Genomic DNA, 18,741 nt, shown 5'->3' with positions numbered 1-18,741 from the left:
AGCTCATGTTTTCGCACTCTCATCAGGATCCTTGCTGCAGAGTTTTGAATGTATTGGAGCCTCTGCAGGCTCTTGCTAGGTATCCCAAAGAAAAGTGCATTACAGTAGTCCAGTCTAGTGGAGATAAACGCATGGACCAGCTTTTCAGCATCAGATATGGACTACAGGTCTAACTGGGAATGAGCAGTTAGCTAGAGCTGGAACTAGAATCCATATAAGCTAGACTAAACAAGCACGTTTTTAGTCTAGACTTGAATATTGAGAGTGAGCCTGAATCACACACATCCATTCAGTGCTTTATAAGTTAATAGCAGTATTTTGTAGTCAATCCACCATTTAACTGGAAGCCAGAGAAGGGAGCATAGTACAGGGCTAATATGATCCATTTTTTTGTGTTTTTTTAGGGTCTTCGTTTTTCTGCATCATAAAAGGAGAACATGTTCCGAAGCTTGCCTATGTTCCATAGATGGTGGAACGCAGTTCTAGTAATACTTCTTGTGTGAGCATTGAAACATAGATCTGAATCAACCAGGACACCAAGATCTTTGACCACTGCAGTAGGCTGAGTAGGAAGACCACCAAGGTTGAGCTAATCAAACTTATTATTTTGAGCAGCCTTGGGTCCAACTAACAGTACTTCTGTTTTCTCTGGGTTTAACATGAGGAACATTTTTTGCCATCCAGTACTAAATGTCTAGTAGACAGACAGTCTTCTAACCCAAAGAGCAGCAATGCATCATCTGGTTTAACATATATATATAACTGTATCATCAGCATAACAATGAAACCCAACACCATGATTTTTAAGAAATGTTACTAAGAGGTAGCATATGTAAAGTGAACAGCAGAGGGGGCCAGCACTGATCCCTGTGGGACATCATGTTTGACTTTAGTGGACTTGGAAGATTCACTGTTCATTAACAAACTGATAACTGTCAGTTAAATGGGAGCGAAAACAAAGAGCAGTGTCCCTTTAATGACATATTCTAGCCAGTCAAAGAGAATATTATGGTCCACAGTATGAAATCCTGCATTTAGATCAAGTAATACCAACAAAGATATGCACTCACAGTCAGAAGCCATAAGCAGATCACTCGTTGCATTCCAAAAAGTGTTCCATGGACACTATTACTGATACCGTCCCCTTCATAAGCTTTTTATTTTTTTTAATTAATGACGTTATATGAAACATCAGTTAGCATAATCTAGCACATAATCTAGTTTTTTTTACAGATAATGATCGTTTTGTCTTACCAAATGACATGCTATCTGCGCACCATCCCTCATAATGCTGCATTATCACACACAGAACGCAAATTTGAACTGCTTTCAGTGAGGTGCGCACATGCGTGAGGCAGGCCTACCAAGCCAAACCAGTGTTATGTAGTGTTAGGCAGGCCTACCAAGCCAAACCAGTGTTATGTAGTGTGAGGCAGGCCTACCAAGCCAAACCAGTGTTATGTAGTGTTAGGCAGGCCTACCAAGCCAAACCAGTGTTATGTAGTGTTAGGCAGGCCTACCAAGCCAAACCAGTGTTATGTAGTGTTAGGCAGGCCTACCAAGCCAAACCAGTGTTATGTAGTGTTAGGCAGGCCTACCAAGCCAAACCGCAATCACATTAGTGCTGCACAGTCCTGGATTTTTGTTGCTGGGCTCTTCGGTGGTTGATGGCCTTGGTGCTGACACGCAGCTTGCGCAGACGCAGGGTGCGCAGCTGCAGCTGCCGGTCTTTAGGCACCTTTTTATCCTTAGCTCGGATCTCGTACAGCTTTTGTCGAGGTGTCTTGATCAGCCAGAAGTCATAGATGGTAGGACTGGGCTCATTTCCCACATAACACCTGCGCACAGAAGGGAAATAGCCCACTGCGTGCACCGTCACCTTGTACTGCCCAGGATTTAGCAGACGCCAGTAGTCTCCATCTAAGGCTGGGGAGAGAGACGACTCAGCGATATGAGAAATACCACAGCGAGAAATACATCCACATTATCAAAAGGCTTAAAAGTACAAGAAAGGCTGCTAAACCTGATCTTATATCATGGTCCAGGTTTTCCACTTTGATTATAGCATCTGCTATTCCAGCACCTGTATTCTTATCTCTTACCACACCTTTAATTCCCCGGTGAACCTTTAAGGACAAAAGAAAGGACAGAAAATATTCATGATAAATTTAATTATTTAAGTCGACCTGCTTAAGGGTCAGGAATGATATTGCAGCAGTTGGAAAAGAAGGGTGTTAAACCAGTTAAACAGGTCACCTGCTCCATGTAGAGTAACAGGGATTCCTTGTTGTTCTCCCATTCACGAGGAAGCTCACTGGCATGGGGGAACTTGTCACAGGATAGCTCTACTGTCACCTCGAAGCAGTTAGTGTGCAGGTAGCTAAAGTCATTCATACCTGTAACACAGGCACAAAAAAACTCAATAGCATTTAATAGCCATAATATTGAGAAAGGCTGAGCATTCTTATTAAACTGAAGTTACAGTCAGACAGCAAACCCACTGCCAGGTAAAGTGTGCCAGTCTGCGCCGTTGATGATGTTGTTGTGCTGCTGGAAATCCTCGTAATGGCAGATGCGGCGCTCAGGATTGGCCATTGCCCGGTTGGTGCTGGCGTAGACCGAGGCCAGCCAGCAGAAGAAGCCATCATCAGCCGTGGGCGTGTTCTCCTGGGGGATCCAGTGCCGGGTGCAGTCAAAAGGGTAGGTGACTACCATCTCTCCCCCATGCAGGTTGGCGCTCAGCACGAAGGGGATATCCTGCATCCAGCTGATGACTGCACGGGTCTCTGGGGCAACCTACGTCCAGAAATAAATCTGCATGAAAAGCAGACTTTGTTTCCTGTTTTGTGTTTTTAATTGTCTGTCATCAGTTGTTTCTTTTTGGGAAGCTGAGTTTCCTCCTGTTTGGCTGAATGTAGCAGCATTAAATGTGGAGATTAGTTGTTAATGGAGTGTAGAGTCTGGTGCCCATTAGTGGTTGTATGTTAATGACCACCATACAGGAGAGCTTGTGCCACCCTGTGTATAGCACAGCGAAGCAAGCAGCAAATCTCACTTCACACGTTCCCTCACTACATAACCGATAGTGATAATCAGAGGATAAATGGGCCATTTCCTGCTTTCTTTGATATGCTCTGAAACAGAATCTAATCTATAGTCAGAAATTCACTTTTTTTAATTGGCCGATTCCTTTTGACAAGTGTAGAAGTTTCCCTTGAGAGAATACTGTGTTTATAAAACAGCTGATACTGAGGTATACTACTAACGAAATCCCCCCATGCATAATTGTTTATTCGGTGCAGGGTCACAATGATTGGGAACATTTGTTAGCAAGTGTTAATCATGGACATTTACAGTGCGACACAATGGGGAACAGGCGGCTGGTTGGGGACTGGTGGCTGGGGGTACCTGAGCACCTGCTCAATTCGCCCAAATTACTTAACATGAACTTGTGTGTGAACCTTAAAGGGCATTAGGCCCTTTTTTGACCTTTGCCCACCTGCCTCTGTACAGCTCTGATGGGGAGTACAAAATACTCTGTTTGGAAAGGCTCCCATTGCTACTACCATTCTACTACTCTAACTAGTATTGTTACTCTAAATTTCTATTCATTTTATCACGTTCTACAGCTTGATCAGGACAAAACAGAGATATTGGTGATTGGTACTGAAGCTCAGAGAGAGAAACTTTGTGAAACTACAAGCACTGGCCTTTAACCCTTGCAAACAAATAAAACAACTGGGAGTCGTCTTTGACTCAGACCTGAGTTTTGTGCCTCACATTCGAAGCATAGCTAAGAGTGCATTCTCACCTTAAGAACATTGCCAGAGTCGTCCGTTTCTCTCTCAAGCCAACACGGAGACACTAGTACATGCTTGTATTACCTGCAGGAATGACTACTGTAATGCTTTACTTTCTGGTCTCTCTAAGAATAATAACAACAGCTGAGGCTTTATTGATCACAATGGGGAAATCGTCTTTACGCCTCCCTCAACTTGCTCTTTGTAGAGTAAGCCGTCTGTGAAGTTCAGCCACCTGTTGGGGTGTCCAGGGAGATGGGGGTTAAGGGCCTTGCTCAAGGACCCACAGACGTGCTGAGGCTGGGTTTGAACCGGTAACCTTCTGATTATAGGAACACAGGCTTAGCCCACTGAGCCACACACTGTTCCAAAAACATCCACCTTTACAATTAAAACTCAGCTGCATGAGTGTTAACTAAGACCAGAAAGAGTGCACCCATTACACCAAGTCTCTGCACATGCTACCAGTCGGCTTCAGAACTGATTTCAAGATTCTTTTACTGATTTACAAAGCTATTAATGGTCTTGGACCTATCTATTTACCATATGTGCTTTTATCCTATGAATGAACCCTCTAAACAGCTCAGGTCTTCAGGTAGCAGCCTTTTAATTATCCCTAAAGTTTGGACTAAAACCCACGGTGAAGCATCCTTATGCTACTATGGTCCACTTCTGTGGAACAGCCTTCCTGAAGACCTGAGGGCATCAGAGGATGTTCATATTTTTCAAAGAAGACATACATTTCCAATCTGGCTTTCGCTTGAGTTCTATTGTTTTACCAAACTTGATTTATTTATCTGTCTGCTTATCTATATATGTGAACGTCATTTGTTACTTTTCTACTTATTTATATATTCGTCCGCTTTATTACTTGATGTCCTCTTTTAATACTTTCGATCATCTTCCTTTTAACACCTTACTTATATCTTTTCATCCCATAACATCTCATGTCTTTTGATCTCTTTTTTATTATTATAATTCTATCCCTGATGTTCTGTCTCTATTTTTATCCTCCTTTTACATCCCACCATTTATACTTTTATTTTGTAGTTGCTTGTACTTTTTCTCCTCTTTTATTGATCTTTATCATATTTTATTATCTATCATAGCTTTATATTTTCCTTCTTATTAACTCACCATTCATAATTTTACTCACTATGCCTCTGGTATTTCTGAGATCCACGGTAATGCTTCCTTAGTTCCTGTTTTAATTGTCAGGTCAATTGTTTTATTATTTACTTATCTATCTGTTTATTTGTTTATTTACTTATTTAATTATAACTGTCTTTCATGTCTTTTGTCCCTTTATTTTACACAGCTTGGGTGAGGGTGGCAGTAGGGGTGGGTTGATATTGTTTATTATAAAACACTTTGTGTTGCATTGTGTTTGTAGAAAAAGCGCTATATGAATAAAGTCTGACTGATTGATTGACTGATTAATTGATTGACTGACTATAGAATGAGTGCTGCAGTCTCGGCTGCTTCTCCTTACAAAGGCATCTTCTGACGTGTAGTACTCAGGAATGGGGATGTAGTGGTTGCTGGCTTTTGACTTGTCCTTCTCTTTCTCCTGGGCATCCCACATGATGTTATTCAGGTCTGCAAAGTTGTGGTTCATGTCGATGCCCTCATAACTGTACCGGCCCAGGGCCCAGCCGGAGAGCTCGGAGCCCTGAAGGGCACACGCCACCATTTTTACTTCACACAAAAGATGACAGAGCATTTTATAACTTGACCATTTACATTCTATTTATGATCTTAACTGAAACATCGGCTCACAATTCCTCTCCTTAATAGTGAGTAAAATGCGTAATTATAGTCCAAAACAAAATAGTTAAAATTATTTTGCTTAAGTAATATTTCCCCCATTTTGAGCAAAATTACTTGCTCAAATACTTTACTGTTTTTTTAAAACAAGTAAAAACATGATAAAGCTTGAAACAAGCGAAATGCTCTGACATAAAACTACCTGCTAAGATAAATACCTTCTTAGACAAAAAATATATAAGCCTTGATTTAAGACATTTCATCTTAGATTTCCCTTCTTGTAGTGTAATAGCATGCCTACTGTTAGTGTTTCCCTCCTTTCTACCTTGCTATATGCTTCCTCATAACCATCAGGATTCATAGACGGCAGCAGGTGGATGCGTGTCTCCTTCACTAAGCGCACGACACGTTCCCTGCCGTTTTTATATTCCCTGCAGAGGTGCTGCATCAGATTAAGGAGGAGCTCTCGGCCGAGGGCCTCGTTCCCATGCATCCCGGCCACGTAGCGGAACTCTGGCTCACCTACAGGAAACACAGGGCAGGTGTCGAGAGGATCACACCCAGAATGTCCCCCAGCGTACCAGCACTGTTACCCAGCACATATTTTGAGGCATAAATGCTCTTGGTTTCCTGGATTTACATCGTAAAATTGTACGATATCTCCAGTGGCATAGTTATCGGGACTGAAGTGCATTCAGTTAAAAAGCTGAGTTTATAAAAACGTTATTGTGGTATTTTTTTTGTCACCCTAACTTACATTCTACCTTGTTAACTAATGCATTTAGGTTTTCTGATCAAGTTTTCTTCTGTTCTGAATAATGCTGACAGAAGCCTAGTGAGGAAATAGCAAAACACTGAGTCATTTTTGATAGTGAGTTCATTTGAAAAAACTTCACTTCTTTAGTTTTGCTGAATGAATTATCTGACAACTGCAAAGGTTTCCATTTTGCTGGAACTTTCTTTTCTGCTGGCTTTGTCAGTATGAATAAGTGGGTAAGCCTGCATCAAATTTACAACAAAACGAATGAAAGCGAACAGAATGAAAACCAGTATCGTCCCAGAGACTCATGAAAAAATGCCTCCTTTTTATGAGTATTCCAAGGCCTGCTCCTGTGTTTTAAAAGCATGTCACTAACCTACTTGCAAGCAAGAGTAAGTAAGTTTATGATCAAAGTTTCTCTTTTGCTCTTCATGGACACACAGACCGACAGACACACAGACAGACACACAGACAGACAGATAGACAGACAGATAGACAGACAGTGTGGAAGTAAAATTGGACATTGGTAGGCCCGAGAGGGAGGCATATTGGGTCTGTTATTTCTTAGGCCTTAGGCAAGAAGAGATTGTTTTGAATACTGTGTGACTTCGCTTCATGAGAGCTGCCTGCAGTAAGTTCCGCAAACCCTGAAGAAAGTTCAGACTTTGGAGAGGCAGACAGCGGAACAAAAGGGAGGGGGAGAAACCACCTGCAGGAAGAGATTCGAAGCTGCCCCAACTGGTGCACAGCCAGTTATAACTTTATAAAATTGTTGCGGCAGACAATATATAGCAATATCTCAAGTAGGAGCCTAGCAGTCGAAACATGTTCTGGTAAACTGAGCAAAATGGGTGGATTTTACCTTGTTGCCAAGGTGAACCAATAGAGCAGGAGAATTGTGTTTGTTATACGTTTGAGCTCGGTTTGTTGGTGTTTAGTGACCAATCAGGACTTAGAAGTCCTTATTGGGAATTGGGAGTTATGGTTTATCAACTGGTTGCTCTGTGAGCTCCAGGTGATTTCGTACCAAGTGCCAGAGTGTGATGAGAGCGCTTTGCTGGATTGCTGGAATAAAAGAGATTTCCTTTACTCACCAAACTGAGAGGTCCAGACTTTTATTCTAAATGTCATATTTAAAAATTTTCTACCACAACAGTTAGACAGACAGACAGACAGACATTCAGACATGTTATTCAGACCTTCTGCAACTTGATAAGTCCCTGGAATGGAGCCCATTTCTTTCCAATGGTATGATCTAAACTCACGCATGACCCATTCCATTTGCCAAACCAGACACTGCAGGGCTTTCTGCTGTTACCCCCTTCACCTCCAACATCTATTTTGTATATGTGCTTTGCCTTTGCCAAGGGCAACTCACACGCAGTACAAAGCAGAACAAAATGCTTATGAGAGTGACCCTGTTATAGAACTTTTCTGACCATAATAATTTGAATTCTCCTCTAATATGTTTAGCAGAAGAACAACATTTGAGCCTGAAATCTTCTAGTAACTAAGCAGCGCACACTTAGCACTCACCTAACTCATGTTTGCCAGGATTGTCTGAGATCTCCATTACGTACAGCTTGAGGCCTGTATAGCTCTTGCCGATACTGTACATACGCGTAATGTCAGGACACTCCTCGGTCACCGCCTTCATGAACTGGGGGAGGAGAACCGGTCATATTTCAGCCATGATTGTAGCAGTCTTCATGCACTGAGGGGGGTAGACTCTCAGTATACATGGATATGATTTGGTCACTGGTCCATAACAGTAACCACATTCACAAATATGAGATGAGAAACACAAGCAGATACAAATTACTTATACAGAAAGTCCTCAGGGTTAAGAATCTGACTTATGAACAAATTGTATTTATAAAATCTCTGCCAAAAAGCCAATTATACAATTTGAGTCAAATACAATGGTTCGTAATAACAAACGCACACTCTACTTTGCGATGCTCATTAAAGCATTGCAGTTCATCAGCTCAAGGTCAAGTACAGTACCGTATGTAGTTACTTTTATTAATGCAGTATATTATTATATATCATTATGTTAGATGTTTTAGTGTATTTGGAAGTGTTTCCTAAGTGTTTTATATGCATAAAACATTAAAATATACACTATATGCTTACACTAAATAAGAATCATATTTACCTGATCCAACTTACCTACAAATTTGACTTTAAGACAGATTTAGGGAATGGATCTCATTTATAACCTGAGGATTACTTGTTTACTTTAAACACACAATGAAAAATTCAATATCAGGCTCTGTTCTCACCTTCCTCATTTCCTTGTAGTTGTGATGTCTGAAATCCAGATGGTCCACCGAACCTGATTCCTCTTCCCGGAAGTCAGGCTCTACAGTTATTTAGTACAAATATTTACCCATAAACATATACAAATTTATACCACCCTCCTCAATGATATTTGAAAAAAAATGTATAAAGCTTTTTGTAAACATGGAGCATCTGTTTTTTTGAAATTTTTATTCAATTAAAAAAGAAGGACTTTTTAATTTGTAGCTGGTGGAACGAGTTGAATAAATTCCAGGACACTCCTCATTTATCATTTATCATTCTTATGACTAGGTTGTTAAGCGAATTGGTCAATAATCGAGGAGCCGCCCCTTACCAATATTTCAAGTACACTGTACTGGTATGTTCAATATATTTATAAATGTTTAAACAGTAGTGTACTGTATACTGTATTAAACAGTGCGCTGTTCCTGGTATGCGATTTCTCAGTATGCGTCAGGTGATAATCTATGAGTGAAACTGTAACTAAAAAAACACAGGGAAGACTTAGGAGATCTCTTATTTAGCAAAGCAAACCCACAACAAGCTGGTAGATAAGTGCTAATGCTAATCATCTATGGAATTACAAATAAATGACATGCTAATACATACTAGGCACTTATCACAAATTAGTATCAATGCAATCCAGTGAATCACTGTTAGCGTCCTTTTGCACTTTACTGAACTAAAACAGGGCACAGAAAATAAGTCACTTGAACCTATTAACTAAGATATGAAACAAGTAAAAAACTTAGAGCCACTGCTTTTGAAAACGTAAGAAAAGTATAAGACAAAGGAAACTTCAACCTTGCGTACGTCTGGAGGTTCCCTATCCCACAATGCAAAGCATGTGCATCAAACCAAAGGCAACATATCGAAATAAGTTCAGTGTAAACTGATATGGCATATCAAAATAAAAGTCAGTTACTGTAAACATTATAGAACCTTCCTTCGTCGACCCAAATAAATTACCGAGCAGAACAAACAGAACATAATAGAAACGCCAAACTGGTTGTACGTTTGGGCGGTTGGTAAACAGGTAGGTCAAGAACTGAGGAGTATCTGTATAATTACTCGTCACTGGGGCTGTACCCCCAAGGGTGTGCCAATTATACCTTAGATGTAGATAAATGTACCTTTTAGTCTGATTTAAGGTATAGAAATGGACTCTTTTGTCAATATGGACATTTTGTACTATTGGAGGTACTTTAATGTTGTTTATACCTTGGGAAACAAAACTGTACCAGGCCTGTAGCCTTTTTTTCTGAGAGTGTGCTGCCGGGGGGTGGGACAGTCTGACAGTAGCATGCATAAACTTGCATATAAGGTGCATAAATGGCACACTGGCAGACAGGGCCGGTACCTGGCAGAGGGCAGCCCAGTACCTCAGCCCGCAGGCATATGGTGCCATTGAAGAACCAGCTTTGGGGGTTGATGCGGAGATAGCGGGCTACCGTCGGCACAGGGAGCAGGGCCAGCACGGGCGTCTCCGAATCCTGGTTACCTTCAAAGACCTGCCAAAGATCAGTCTTATGGTCAAACGACACAAAGAAAGCTGATACCACCGATATCCTACCTCCAAAATCATTTCAGTATTTTATTGATTTAGTTTATAAATGTTACCTAAAACCTGCTTACCTTTATTAAAATGCTCTCATATGAATTTCCTTGCTCTAGGATACTAATAGAAGGTGGGATCCTGGAGCAAGTCTAGTTTCATAGTCTGTGTGGTGCTTGCTACCTTATACTACAACTCTAAAAAGGACAGAGACCCAAGATCCAGGAACCAGGAAACTCTACTAACTGAGCAGCTGTTTGTTTGGACAATTTATAGTAGTGCCTGCAATTACCAGTTTTACCCCAAATATACGTTTCTCTCTTATTTTCAGGTTTCAAGATTTATTGTCACATGTGTTCCTAGAAACACAGTGAAGTTCTTATACCACAGTTGCAGGGGAGGGGACAGGTGCATGGGGGACAATAGGACAACTGTAGTGCAATACAGGACAAACTGCAGTGTAACATAGGACAGACAGAAGTGCAATACAGGACAAGACTGTGCAAGATATCACAGACAGCAGTGCAAGACAGGACAGACAGTGCAAGACAGCACAGACCGCAGTGCAATACAGGACAGACAGCAGTGCAATACAGGACAAGACAGTGCAAGACAGCACAGACCGCAGTATAACAAAAGAACTACTAATATGCAATAAATAGGGGATGAAACAAGAAAGGATCTTGAAGTTTATAGTAAAATCTTATATACCAAGATACAATCATAAATAAAGAACATGTGACAGGGAAATAACGACAAGAAATGATGGATAATACATCAGGGGAACTCACAGCCTCGTCTGTCCCATTCATGCTGGACGTCCACCGGAGGGAGTCATTGCTCAGCTGCACTTTATATGTGTGAACCCAGTGCTGGCTGCATGGAACAAGGAGAAGCAGCCATTCATGTTGAAATTTGTGTGTTATATCAGGGGCCAATATGGGAGGACTCTTGAAGAGACTGACTACAAATCAAGGTAATAATGAAACAATAAAAAACAACATTTTCGGTTTAAATTTTTATGCCTTAAGGCAGAGTTCCCCAATTCCAGTCCTGGAGGCCCAGAATCCAACACAGTTTGCCGATTTCCCTGCCCAAACACATCTCTGACTCAGCTAATTACCGGGTTTAGCAGGCGCGACTGAGCAGAGAAATCTACAAACTTTGTTGGATTCTGGCTTAATTAATGGGCTTATATGCCACAATACTTGCATTAGGTGGTAAGCTCCAGGCTGGACAATGATTCAGGTTTGCTGACCTCCATATGGAATTCCTGCCCTGCAGGATCACCCCAGTGAAGAGGGTGGGCCACCGCGCATCCAGCTCCAGCCACTGGTTCTGGTCCTCATACTGGGCACACCAGGCACCGTCGTGCAGGTCCCCGTCCTCAAGGCCAGACTGCACACCCAGAATAGGACAGGGTTACGGATCCGGCTCACTACTTCAGCCCTAACTGCACTGAATGGTCACAACACATTGTCTTCAAAGGAACTAAAAAGGTAACATATTAAAGATGCTATATAATGTAGGATACAGTATGCCATTAACCAATATGACCTATACATATCTGAATGGTGTATTCTGTATAAGGGAGCCCCAGGCTTAAATAAGATAATCTGTAATATGGTGTAACATGACAGTCAACAATACTCTGACCTGGATGTTCAGTCGACCTCGGTGTGGACCAAGCCCAATTCGCTGAAAGGAGGAGGCCTGGAGCTGGCTGTCATCCACCCGCAGAGACTCCAAACCCAGGGGGGGACAATCTGGAATATAATAGAATAGAATAGAATAGAATAGAATAGAATAGAATAGAATAGAATAGAATAATTGTGATTCTGTACATACAACAAACTGCATCTTTTCCACCAATGCCACATATTAAAAATAAATGAGTATAATGTTAGATGAAGGGTGAACTGCAAGTGCAATCCTGTATTCAAGTTAGCAGCATTGTAGCCATAACAGTATAAGATATAAAATTAGTAGCATTGTAAACATGCATCAGTGTATTCAATAATACTGTTCAGTGAATCCGCAGCCATCCAGTGAGGGCCTGTAGTGTGTTACAGCCAGGAGATTCAATAGAAATTTAATGAAACGGGGGCTAAAACTGGGAGGGGGGGGGGTCTGATTTTAAACCAATAAGTGTAAATTTATTTGGGGAGGCTAAAGCTTCCCAAGAAGAGCCCCTGGTTAAGTGCCCGCTGGCTATAGATGTGTAGCGGAACGTAAGTGTGTTTTTTTTCAGGGGGGAGCAGAATGACAGATGGGTGCATATAGAATGATTGTAGGGGTGTGATGGGGTGATGATATTTCTGTTATCACAGAACAAACACAGTGAGTAAATGCTAGAGAGAACGATGGTACGCAGTCACTCCCAACAGCCACATTATGGGGAATGGGGGACAGAGTGTCTCAGGCTGAGGGAACATGCAGAACTGCAGGGACACTGGCTCACAGAGAGCAGACGCTGCAGGGCAGGAAGAAATGAGGGAGAATGAGCAGAGCTCAGGCTTTGGATAAGACAGTTATGCTGAACTGCTAATGCAAAATAGCCACATTCACTCACAATAATACTCTATTGTTGTCAAGACAGCATACAGTAAGTTCACAGCTATGCCTGTAGAGTGACTTTATTTCAGTTTGCATCCTAAATCACACAATGTGAGAATTTGAGCAAGACAATCTGCACAATACCATGTCATTTATCTTTCATATGTCTATGCCCAATCAGATAAAGCTTCACCAGAAAAGAAATGACATACATTTGCATACATATGTCTTTATATATAAATATTACATGGGCTATACAAAATCATTTCCTTCTAGATCAGTGATTAGATCAGAGGTCTGGAAGCTGCTGAATAGGAAAATGCTTTGCACAAGACTTTGCAGCTGTGGAAAGTTAGTTTGTTTAAAACTTGTTGTCTGTACTTGATATTTAGACACAGTTTAGTGCTCAGATGTTAGGCATCAGTGGAAGTAAAGGGATGATTTGTGGGGAACTGGTGTGTGGTGGAAAGCCAGAGAATCTTCTGGCAAGAAGATTCCTACCAGAAGAAGATTCTGAAGGGCAAAAATACCCGCAGAACTGCAGGCAGCGTTACAGAGTCATGTTGCATTTAAGACAATAGAAAGTCTGATGTAAAAAAACAAAGTACCATTTTCAGGACCCATTTTTATTTTATTTTTTTGTCCCTTTGTCCTGTCAGGCAGCTTTAGCAAGCAGAATCACGGTCTGAATGCACTGCTGTGCCAAACATGTTTGCTTTACTATGAGGGGCGCTATAAGCGCTGTATAGGCCCCTCATGTTGATCGATTTCTTTTAATTTTATTCATTTATTTCATTTTTCACACATGTAAAAACATTGTAGTGGGTGAGCTGGCCGTAGAGGAGGGACAAATTAGGAGGGGATAAAAAAGAAGGAAAAGGAGAAAAAAAAAGACAGAAAAAAGAAAAAAAAAGGAATGGATAGATTCAGAAAGGAATAAACAAAAGTAAAGTGTGCAGACAGTAACACAACTATACAAGCATATAAAATCTTAGTGTGTGCTTGGATGGGTGCGTGTAAGTATATGTACATGTGTGCTTAACTGTGTAGGCAAGTGTGTGTGTGTTTTCAACATGGAATGTACTAAATAGCAAGGGTGGGAGGCCGCAACCACACCCCACAAGAGCCAGAGGTCAGCGGAGACAGGCCCGGGAGGATCAGGACGTCCACAGCCCCCAAAGAGCACGGAAGAGCCGGGGCCCCACGTCCTAATGATAGACGCACCCCCACCCCAGCCGGGGAAGGAGGGAGGTCCCAGACGCAGCCCCCGCAGCCAAAAGGGCATGAGCTCCAGAGAACCAGAGGCAACAGGTAGCCAACCCCGCGAGGGCGCGGCCGCTCCCGTACGAGCCAAGGCCAGGGTCCCTAGGACCCCAGGCGGCCGGGTGCGACCAGCCCCCGGTAGAGAGCCCCCCCCACGCCGGAGAGGCCCGAGCCCCCACCCCGGGCCACCACCCCGAAGAAAGGGGCCAGCAACCATGCTCAGGAGACCAACCGCACCCAGGACAGAGCAGCGAGCCCCGGACCCAGGCCCCCACCATCCACACAGACACCCGGCAAACACACCTCTCAGCCATGCACATACACCATACAAACATCCCCACAACATACACAGATACCCCCACACAGAGACAAAAAGACATAGGCCCATCCACTCCAGACTCAGGACCCATTTCAATGCAGACAGAGCTGAATGTTTTAATGAAATGATTGAAATGTTTAATTCCTTAAATACTAAAAAGCCGAAATGAACTAGAGGTGACAGTGGCTTGTGAAAAAATAAACAAGTGTCATTTACAGATGTGCTTTAGAAGCAGGGGTGGGCGAGGGGCTTGGAAAATTGTGGCAAATTTTGCATGAACATGTCATCAAAAGGGGAACACAAAAATTTATGAAACATGATTACATGAAGACCGCAGTACAGCTGGAATGAACAAAACTTAGTGTCTCGTGACTCACATTGTTCTTGATGCACCAGCAGATGAAGTTGACTTATGAAGCGAGGAACCATGAACATACAGGTCTATGCATGTTATGTCCGCAGTTAGATCCCATTACAGAACATCCATACAGGTTCACATCAAACAATGCAACTGACATAGAAAGAAACAGAATGGCTGAATTGGCTACGTCAGAGTCACCAACAGTATTTAGCTGTGAAACAATCCACTGCTACAATCACCCTAATGACACAAAACCTGCTCTTACAAGGATGAGGCCACCAATAAAATGGTTGTTACAATAAGGGAAACTACACAACACAAAAGTTTCAAAAACAATGCAAGTAGAAGACAGTTTAAAATAGGCATACAACAACCATTAATGCTTCCAATCACTTTGAAATGCAGGCTACCATGTTGTATTCTGCTGCCCTCCTATATAAAATGAATAGTTCCAGTTTGGCCTAGTTTTCCTTGCCGACATGGGTATTTTTCCCCCTTTAAATACCTATGCATATATGTACCTGGATCAGTACCCATCTGACCCTGTCCCATGTGTCTTATCCCCATTTGGCCAGCAGGTGTCGCTGGCCATCCTGTTTCCCCCTCCTCTCTTGTAGCCCCTCAGTCCCCGAGTGTTTTTCCCCATTAGCCAGGCTACCATGTGGTTTAATGGTCTAAGCCAGTGCATTTCAACCTTTTTTTTAAGCCATGGCACATTTCTTCCATTGAAAAAATCCCTCGGCCCACCACCAACCGAAAATGTTACAAAATGACACTCTGCAGCTTAGTAATGACAAAATAGTCTCTCAATTTATTTATACTCACTCAGTGTGAAACCGGAGCCTGTTTGGATGAACACAAAGCTGATATCCTGGCAGGAATTGTCTCTCTCTGTTTTTAGTTTTTATATGAGTCAGGCTTGAAAAGCTCAGCTCACACAGATATGTCGTGGAAATGTTGAAACAGCTTTGTTTGTTTAGAATACATCACTATTACAGTACAGATATTTGACGATGGCATATTATTTGCAAATAGTAATTAATTCTCTAAAACGTTTTTAGACCAATTAAGTGAAATTGGATAATTTCCCACGGTACACCTTACAGTCTCTGGCACAGTGCTTGAAAATCACTGGTCTAAGCAGTCAGCCCTCAGTGAGTCCTGCTTCAATTTTGTTGTAGGTTCGAGGCTGACCCCTTTGGCCTTCAACTACTTGTTTTTTTCTTAATATTTGTTTTGGTCAAGACATTATGTTGTCTTGGTATATTATGCACATGTATCCAGTACGTCATTCCTGATAGCAAGACACAGCACAGCGTGTAAGCCATGGACTTCAACCTATAACTGATCCCCTTAAGAACATCGAACTTGTTGCAATACCCTTTATTGTCAAGGTTCATTCTGAAGGAAAAATGCGTGCCTGCAGTCAGCAACTATTTTGATATGTATTCTTAATTTTTTCATGAAACCACGCCAGGTTCGGCTAAAAGGCGAGCTCTTACTAGCTGATTTGTATGTTGAGTGCTTCAGCAGCGTGTCTGAACCAAAGTCCAGCCACCACCGTGTAAAGCGCGTCCGCAGCTGTCAAAGATATGCCAATATTTTCTTATTTCCGCGCGTAACATAAATGTTATTCTACAGACATTTGCTATTTTATGTTGATTCAGGACCATCAAAATTAACCGACAAAAATACATTCTGAATAATAGTATATCAACAACAACAATAATGTTCATAATAACAGTAGTATAGTAGTAATAATTATTGATAACCTAATGATAACAATCAAGACCATAAAAGAGGAACAAGGGGTACTGTATACCTAAATCGTATATAAAATTGTGTTTTATAAATTATCGAATAGAAAATACAGTACAAAGAAAAACTCACCAAGATCCGAGAGGTTTTCATCACGGCTTCTACTCAAAATAGTTTTCTCAAGATTTTCATGAACATAGTCGTTTTTCTCCGTATTCAAACTCAAAACAGTAGTTACCTTTGGGATTTTAATATTTTTATTCGGTGTCGATGTGTTTTTGAAACGGACATTGTGAACGTTATCATCAGATCCGCGATTTTGAGAAACCGTTTGGTTAGTAAATTCTGCATAACTGATTGTAGTCGTTTCATTATTGGGGAAAGTAGCGCAAAGGGTCGTACACAAAATAATTAAAGTGCAGATAGAGGACATCAGAGCAAAAGTCATCTCTAATCTTATATGCATCACTATTATATTCCGTTTGGATTGCTACAGTCCCATTAAAACTGCAAATAAACTTTCTTCAAACAAAGCAAATTCTGCACGACTGAAAAAAAATAAAAGGAAATCGGTCAATCATGTGTATTGACCGTAAGTCTTAGAATAGCGGGGACGAAGAAAATTTGTAATAGTAAGATTGCTGCCCTATCATCCATCCATCCATCCATCTATCTATCTATCTATCTATCTATCTATCTATCTATCTACAGAAATACAGGTTAAAACAATCCAGGGCTGATGGAAAAGTACAAATGTTTAACTAACTTTTTATCACCAGTGTTAAAATGTATATGCATGTTGTGGTGGGCAAATGCATTCAGGAGACAAGGCTACAGAAAAATGCCCTTCAAAGGGCAGTGCTTATTGTAGGAATGAGAAATCACAATACAGAAGGGGCGTGTTAAGAGGTGACAGTCCATTCAGGCCAATGATCCTCCAGTATTCACGTGCACAGACCAATTTGCCCTTTTCCTGCTCACTTGGCTTCTTCCCAGCATCCCTCAGCTTTAAGCACTGAAAATAAAGACTATCCTGCCCCCTGATTGTGGAAATCATTGGTTGCCAGCCGAGTCCCACTAGCACTTTTTGATGGTGTGAGGAAACCATGTGTTTGGTACTGGTCGCCCCCTGCTGGTGCATAGTGGATTCTCAACAGCCCATTATATCAAGACGTGTTAGTCAGGCAAGTGCTGTGCATAACAGTCATGCAGAGTTATGTACAGTGTCCTTTTTTTTGAATTGCTGTCCTGATGTGCTATGGCTGGGGGTGAGGGCTGGTACATCGGAAGCAGGCATTGTAGTGTTGGCAGGTTGGCAGGATCCACAGTAGTGCTTCTTATCACACGCACCATGGTGGAATGAGCCGCCGGCTAAAGGTGCTAATTGAAGTGAGAGTCTCATGGAGAAGATGGACAGAAATGACCATGATTTTTTTCCAATTTTGCTACCATCCTTCTCTCCATAATTTCCTCTAGCGAGTCTGGTGTTAGTCCTGACGTAGAGCTGGCCTTCCAGATAGGTTCAGGTGAACACACATGAATAAACTTATCTTGGTATATGCTTGTATCACCCACATAACCACTGAATTACTAAAACCACAAATGACCTATTTTTTTACATGTCATCCTTAAGGCTCATCAACCTGACCACTTAGGACATTTGTCAAGCTAACCCAGACAAGTCTTCAACGGCTTCTCAGTGTGTACTGGCAGGGTGGAGATTCACGAGATGGTTATTAAACTGAGTGTGTAAAGTATGCTGACATCAACTAACGCAGTGAAAGTATAATGACAAACTTCACTTGTACCAAATTACAATGATGAAAACTAATAACATGAAATGTTCGCTCTAAGATTTACTAACTGACTCATTTATGAACCTGTCTGACAAAGAAAACCTCTGATGTACCTGTACTTTTACCTCAGGATCTGAATGGCATGGAAGTCCCCTACAGAATATGTGCACCAGACAAATATACAAATTGTTCCACCCTGGAAAACGAGAACAACATATCAAAAATACCATTTTCCAAAATTCAGACAGCAGTCAAATTAAAACCATCCCCACATACACAGACATGCACAAACAATTTTACTCACAGGAAAAAAACCTCTTTTTATCAGAGGGATTATGGCACATGTCTGGCGCATTGTGAATGAAGTACTGCAGGAAGTATAAAAGGCCAATGTATTCACAAACGTGTGCAACTTCAGGGAATAGATGGGTAAAACAATCAAATCCTAAAATATGTAAACAAATTTACCCAAACATTTAAAAATGAGTGTGCTTCCTTTAAG

The 18,741-nt window shown here is 41.5% G+C and overlaps 1 protein-coding gene across 1 annotated transcript; it reads right to left on the bottom strand.

The window, feature by feature from the left end:
- Positions 1-956: 956 nt before the first annotated feature.
- LOC125720744 (probable carboxypeptidase X1) lies at positions 957-16,998 on the bottom strand. Its single transcript, XM_048996550.1, has 13 exons — positions 16,576-16,998; positions 11,843-11,952; positions 11,445-11,584; positions 10,978-11,062; positions 9,992-10,142; positions 8,613-8,692; positions 7,864-7,987; positions 5,893-6,089; positions 5,293-5,472; positions 2,502-2,796; positions 2,257-2,396; positions 2,024-2,126; positions 957-1,926 (listed from the first exon to the last, which is right to left on the bottom strand). The coding sequence occupies exons 1-13, from the start codon at positions 16,907-16,909 to the stop codon at positions 1,619-1,621; spliced, it is 2,247 nt and encodes a 748-aa protein (XP_048852507.1). The 5' UTR covers positions 16,910-16,998; the 3' UTR covers positions 957-1,618.
- Positions 16,999-18,741: the final 1,743 nt, after the last annotated feature.

This window comes from Brienomyrus brachyistius, chromosome 25 (assembly GCF_023856365.1).
Source record: "Brienomyrus brachyistius isolate T26 chromosome 25, BBRACH_0.4, whole genome shotgun sequence".
Taxonomy (NCBI): Eukaryota; Metazoa; Chordata; class Actinopteri; order Osteoglossiformes; family Mormyridae; genus Brienomyrus; species Brienomyrus brachyistius.
This window is presented reverse-complemented; position numbering and strand designations above follow the sequence as displayed.

What these genes read in the sequence shown, in the direction of transcription:
- LOC125720744 (XM_048996550.1), bottom strand. Translation starts at nt 16,909, where the DNA reads ATGCATATAAGATTAGAGATGACTTTTGCTCTGATGTCCTCTATCTGC. An exon ending in ACTACAAGGAAATGAGGAAG is followed by an intron (nt 7,988 to 8,612) that starts GTGAGAACAGAG and finishes CTCCTCCCCCAG; the next exon opens with TTCATGAAGGCGGTGACCGA. An exon ending in GGACCATGATATAAGATCAG is followed by an intron (nt 1,927 to 2,023) that starts GTTTAGCAGCCT and finishes CTCTCTCCCCAG; the next exon opens with CCTTAGATGGAGACTACTGG.